The sequence below is a fragment of the Nymphaea colorata genome, chromosome 9 (genome assembly GCF_008831285.2).
Source record: "Nymphaea colorata isolate Beijing-Zhang1983 chromosome 9, ASM883128v2, whole genome shotgun sequence".
Classification (NCBI taxonomy): domain Eukaryota; kingdom Viridiplantae; phylum Streptophyta; class Magnoliopsida; order Nymphaeales; family Nymphaeaceae; genus Nymphaea; species Nymphaea colorata.
The window spans coordinates 15,622,546-15,628,474 of NC_045146.1; the positions used below are offsets into that span (position 1 = coordinate 15,622,546).

General features: G+C 40.5%; 1 protein-coding gene across 1 annotated transcript; it reads left to right on the forward strand.

Moving 5' to 3' along the window:
- Positions 1-466: 466 nt before the first annotated feature.
- LOC116261104 (monogalactosyldiacylglycerol synthase, chloroplastic) lies at positions 467-5,576 on the forward strand. Its single transcript, XM_031639719.2, has 8 exons — positions 467-1,579; positions 1,677-1,849; positions 2,758-2,919; positions 3,031-3,172; positions 3,299-3,523; positions 4,559-4,621; positions 4,710-4,784; positions 4,913-5,576. The coding sequence occupies exons 1-8, from the start codon at positions 1,058-1,060 to the stop codon at positions 5,150-5,152; spliced, it is 1,602 nt and encodes a 533-aa protein (XP_031495579.1). The 5' UTR covers positions 467-1,057; the 3' UTR covers positions 5,153-5,576.
- Positions 5,577-5,929: the final 353 nt, after the last annotated feature.

Sequence of the window (5,929 nt, forward strand, 5' to 3'; positions counted from 1 at the left end):
GTTTAGAATTCAATAAGTGAAGAATGTGTTTCTTAAGACGTGCTAGAAGTGTTGTTGGTAGATCAATATAATCTGTTTATTGGAAGCATGATGGTAAAACCATGATGTTCATATCCAAGGGCAGAATGAACTCTTAGATCATGGTCCCTAGAGTGAACTTCTTAAAGGACAGTTCTATTTCTGCATTTGGGAACGAGGTAATCTTAGAACTGCACTTACATGACCGGTTTTATGGTGCGAACTACAATTCACTGCGTACGCAATGGGACTCGCTTCCTTTTTTTCCCCGATACAGAAGCAGCAGAACCTTTTTCCTACGCGTTTGGGGGATTGAACGGTTGGACTTTGCTTTCCATTTTCTTGACGTTTCCTTTTCTAATCTTCCTCCTGTGCATCGTGTGATCATCATCATCAGCAGTTTTCGAGGGACGGGATTCACACACTGCTGTAATGGAGGATGGTCGGTGGTTCAACAATTAAGGGGAATGCTCAGGTCAATTTCCCATGTTTTAAATTTACATGGTCGACGGTTCGAGGAGGAGGGCTATGTCGACGTCTGCAGAGTCGCGGCTTTGAAAGCAAAACGTGAGAAGGAACATAGCCGGTCCGTTTGATTATTTATTTCCTACGTTTTTCCTGGAGTGGCAGTGGGTCTATGCCCCACTTCGGTGTGTGCAACCAATAAAGCCAACGGCCATTGGGGAGTCGGGGACCGCCCATCCGCTCAGCCAGGAAGGAGAGAGAAAGAGAGAGTTCTTAACTTCACATCCCACAAATCCTCTTCTGTGGATACCAAGATCTCCTGAGATTTCTTGGCCTCCTTCTCTCGCCCTCTCTCTGTCCGTGCCAACACAGTAAATTGCCCTTATCTCTGTTAGACTCTGCTTCGTGTCTCCAAATACCTTCATTTCTGTAGCATATGCAATTGGTTGAAAGAAACCAAAAGTTACCCATCTCACGTTTCTCCATGAAACTGACATCTTCAATGGATTAAGCTTACCTCAGCTGTTGGGACTCGATAAGGAAGCGGGTACAGGGAAAGGAGACGAGCCAAAAGATGCAGGCTTCAACAATTACACAGGAGCCCTCCAATGGCTTGGACCTCTTCTTATCCAGGATAGGGTACCTGGACCTCAACACCCATTCGGTCTGTAGGGATTTCGGGCATTTGGGAACAGCGAATTCGACTTCTACAATCGGTTGGAGCACCTTCTTCAATAGTAAGTTAGGAGAGAGGAAGGCCAACAAGGTCGTTGCCTCACTCAGGCTGAGTGGTGGTGGTCATGGTAGTGTCCAGGGCCTCTGGAATGAGTTCAATAAGTTTGTGAAGTTTCATTGCCAGAAGTTCTCTTATGGGTTCGCATCTGTTGGTGGCGTGACGAAGCACGGCTTTGAATCCAGCAGTGGAAATGGAGCTTTCAATGTGGTTGGAGAGGACGGTAATGACGTTGCGGTGATGAGTGAAGTGAAACATCCAAAAAGGATACTGATTCTAATGAGTGACACTGGGGGTGGACACAGAGCTTCTGCTGAAGCAATCAAGGCAGCATTCAATCTTGAATTTGGAGATGAGTACCAGGTCTGCTTTTGAATGAACCAAATCCTAGATAAATTTTGGTTTAATCAATTTGGTACATTTTCTTTTTGTGAGTTGTATTTACAGATGTTTGGCACAGGTATATGTTACAGATTTATGGACGGATCATACACCTTGGCCATTTAATCAGTTGCCTAGGAGCTACAACTTCTTGGTAAAACATGGGGCGCTCTGGAAAATGACCTATTATGGATCAGCTCCTCGCTTGGTCCATCAACCGCATTTTGCTGCGACCTCTGCTTTCATAGCTCGGTGAGGGTTCTTCTTGATGGATGGAAACAATGATGTTGCTCCATATTTTCAAGTCCTATTTGTTCTTCTGACCACTTTTTGTGTGATTAGAGTGGAGATGAATTTTTTCATGGCAATTAGTAAATCCAGAATGTGCATTGTCATTTTAGTTTAGTCCCACATTTTCTTGATTTGATCGAATCAATTTCATGGTTTACTTCTAAGGCATCTTCCTGGAAGTACAACCTCATGTGAAAGGAAAAGTTTACATTTGAGTCGAAGAGGTAAGAATTATATGAAAATTTTTCTTTGTTATAGAAAGTTTTCCCCATAACCGTGCAGTCTTCTGAAATTTTTCATGCGGCTGTTCTCCTCTCCTGTCTGGAAATATGAAAAAATGAACTCTCCTACCTCTAAATTTCCTGTTCTTTCCAGAGCAGGATGATCACTTGGATTCAGATACTTTTTGCCTTCGTTTTGATGGGAAGAATTACCTTTTGTGGTTGGAAATGGATGTTATCTAACATCTCCTTGTGGTGAACTTAATTTGGTTTGAAGGCTGAATAATCACTATAATTATGTTTGTTTTGTTGACCCATGGGCATGCAATCTTTTGAAAGCATCTTCTTGTTATTGTAATTTGTTTCTCACAATTTTACAATTTTATTTTGATTTTAAAGCATTCTCTGGGTGCTAGTCTGATGTCCACAAATCATATGTCAGATTTTTATGGGTTCTTTTATTGTGTGGCTTTTTCATTTTATAATACATGCTCTGGCTTTATGAGCTTTCATTGTCAATCGAAGTGAAGTAGAATTTTAAATGGCTTAGGAACTGCCATACATTTTTGGAAGTTGCACGACCTGATGAAGCCTTTTATGCAGTTGGTGTCTGCTGATAGCCTGACATGTGCTTATGCATATTCACAGGGAGGTTGCAAAAGGGTTGATGAAATACCAGCCAGATATCATAATTAGCGTGCATCCTTTAATGCAGCATGTGCCACTCCGAATCTTGCGAGCAAGAGGTCTTTTGAAAAAGATAGTATTCACCACAGTTGTTACAGATCTCAGTACTTGCCATCCTACATGGTAATGTGCTTTTTCCCCCTGCTTGGACCAGTGTACGGTTCTCAGTCTAATGTGCTTACATATTTTGTTGTTCAAAGTATAACACATCTTTCTTTTTACTTATCCACTTAGGTTTCATAAGCTTGTAACAAGATGTTATTGTCCCACTGCTGAGGTAGCGAAAAGAGCTTTAAGAGCCGGATTGAAGCATTCTCAAATCAAGGTGTATGGCCTCCCAGTGCGACCTTCCTTTGTTAAGCCTATTCGCCCAAAGGTTGCCTCTTGATGCTCATGCCATTTTTACTTCATATATTCCATGTCATCCTTTACATTGCTTGATTAGGATGATCCTGAATGAATTACCATTTGATGTATCATTTTCTTTGGCACTCCCTTTCAGGATGAATTAAGAAAGGAACTGGGCATGGATGTGGAACTGCCTGCTGTTTTACTCATGGGAGGAGGGGAAGGTATGGGACCTATTGAAGCCACTGCCCGGGCTCTTGGTGACGCACTATATAATGAGTCTCTGGGAGAGCCGGTAGGTCAACTTATTGTTGTTTGTGGAAGGAATCAGAAACTTCTGAGCAGATTAAAGGCAATCACGTGGAAAATCCCAGTTCAGGTATTGGGAACTGGCTTTGCTTGTACCAGGCTGCTCCATTCAATATCAAATTTTGCATTTTCTTTCATGCTTAGCAGTTTTGACTACTGATATTTTAGTGTTTTGTAATGTTTTAACTGTATATTTCTTTCCATGTTACCACTCCATTGAGAAGAGGTGTATGCTACTTTTACCTCATCAGTCATCTCAATCAAATAGAAGGATCCTCCCAAATGGTTTGTGTTATTCATAAGCAATGAGTGTGGGAGATTGCATAGATTCAGGACATTTTATGCATGTCTTTATGGTTTTCTGGAAGAGGCAGAGGACTATTGGGTACTTAATTTCCACAGATACAAAAGTACATTTCACATAAGTTTTTAAATTTGTAATATAATTTAGTTGCACATTCTTCATAATCTGATCATATTGGTTGAAGATATCCAGCTTAATGAGGAAAAATTTATATGATTGCTTGGTGTTATAAGTTAGCTTGCAGAAAAAAAGAACTTATTGTCATGAATTCATTATTTTTCCTCAGTTTTCAATTTAAGTTTTATCAGTTCTGAGCTTTGAAGATAATAAGAGTTTTATGCTTCTTGTGTGTGCTTCACAATCTTTTCTACTGCCTGCAAAGTTCAGCATGCCAATGCAAGAGATGACGTGTGCATTGATGCTCTCTTCCTCTATGAATCTTATCCACTTATCCATTTTCTTGCCCAACAACCGATATTCTAATAAAACATATAACTGTTTTTCGAACATGGGCCGGATGATTGATGGGAGATTGTTGCTGTAATTGAATGTCTAACTAATGTGGTTCATACCAAATACGGCTTCTGTGAGGAAAAACAAGGATAAACTCAGTTCACGTTAACTGTACAGTCACATACATGCAGACACATCACCCATATCTCTCTTTTTTCCTCTCCTGACAACTTACCTCTCAAAACCCACACACACTCAAGCAGAGGCACAGGGTGTTTCTTCAGGTTAGTCATTTCTTAAATGTTGGTGATTGTAAATTGACCCAGGCTTGCTTTTATACTTGTGTAGGTATTAGGCTTCGTTAGCAAAATGGAAGAATGCATGGGAGCATGTGATTGCATTATCACCAAGGTACTTATGATCATTCATTCCAAAGCATGATTTGTGGGTAATCTGAAATACTAATGCTAATTATACCTAGTGAATATTATGTGTACAGGCAGGACCTGGGACCATTGCAGAAGCTATGATAAGGGGTCTTCCCATCATTCTTAATGATTACATCGCTGGCCAGGTAATGGCTTCATTTTCTTCTTTTTCTTGATGTATGTCTGGTCTTGGTTGATGGATATGCCACAGAAACACAACCAAAGAGGACTTATTAGCATTTCAATTCACAAACATCCCACGTCACATTTGCAGGAGGCTGGCAATGTGCCTTATGTTGTAGAGAATGGAATTGGGAAGTTTTCGAAGTCACCTAAAGAGATAGCAAATATCGTTGCCCAATGGTTTGGTTCGAAATCCGATGAGCTCAAAGCCATGTCCCAGAATGCACTGAAGCTTGCGCGGCCAGATGCTGTTTTTAAGATAGTTAATGATCTTCATGAACTGGTGACACAGAGAAATTTACTAACAGCCCAATATGCTTGTACAAGCTGATAATATTTCCAATTTTGCAATTTGTCTTATTTACCTTGACACAGGAGGAGCATTCACACGCTGGTGGTCTCTATTCAATTTCCTTTTGCTTCCACCCTTGTCTTGTTTCTGCTATGCAGGTCACCATTTTTGTCTATCTTGATCCTGCTAGCCTTTAGTCGTCACATTACCACCTTGCACTTTTTTGGTTGTCTGTCATTGTCATTATGGTCCACTAGCACCATATGGTGATCATCATACCATGCGGTTTTGTAAGAGAATTTTACTTGAGTGACAAGCAATCTGCACAGAAATTATATGGTAAAACCTGCACTATGACTGTCTCGACCTCGTGATGTGCATTTCTATTCCTGTGCAGTGAGCTAAACTAATGCTTTATCCTTTTCATATCAATCTCGTCAGTGGAGAATCAATTAGCTTTTAAGTTGGAGCAGCAATTTACTGCTGGCTGCAATTCCTCTTTCGATTATTCAACGTCAGTTGGTATCTTCATATAGTTTTAATTCAAGGTTTGCATTTTTACCCGTAAAAGTAAAGCCACTTTCGACTTATGTTGAACTGATTGAGAACTGCGACTTCAATTTTGCCGCTGCTTAGATTGGTTTGGTCCTCAGGCCCAATTAAGTAATAAATTCAAAAATATGATAATATGATGCACTTGAATAGGTAAAATCTGGTCCCGGCAATTCTCATGCACTTCTCGCAGCTCAAAACCTCAGACTTGAGACCCGTCATTTGCAACATGTTTGATGCACGGTTCCAAAATGCTATGGCAGT

Coding starts and splice junctions, on each gene's coding strand:
- LOC116261104 (XM_031639719.2), top strand. CDS start 1,058: ATGCAGGCTTCAACAATTACACAGGAGCCCTCCAATGGCTTGGACCTC. Junction 1,580..1,676: donor AATTTGGAGATGAGTACCAG/GTCTGCTTTTGA, acceptor TGTTTGGCACAG/GTATATGTTACAGATTTATG. Junction 3,173..3,298: donor TTAAGCCTATTCGCCCAAAG/GTTGCCTCTTGA, acceptor ACTCCCTTTCAG/GATGAATTAAGAAAGGAACT.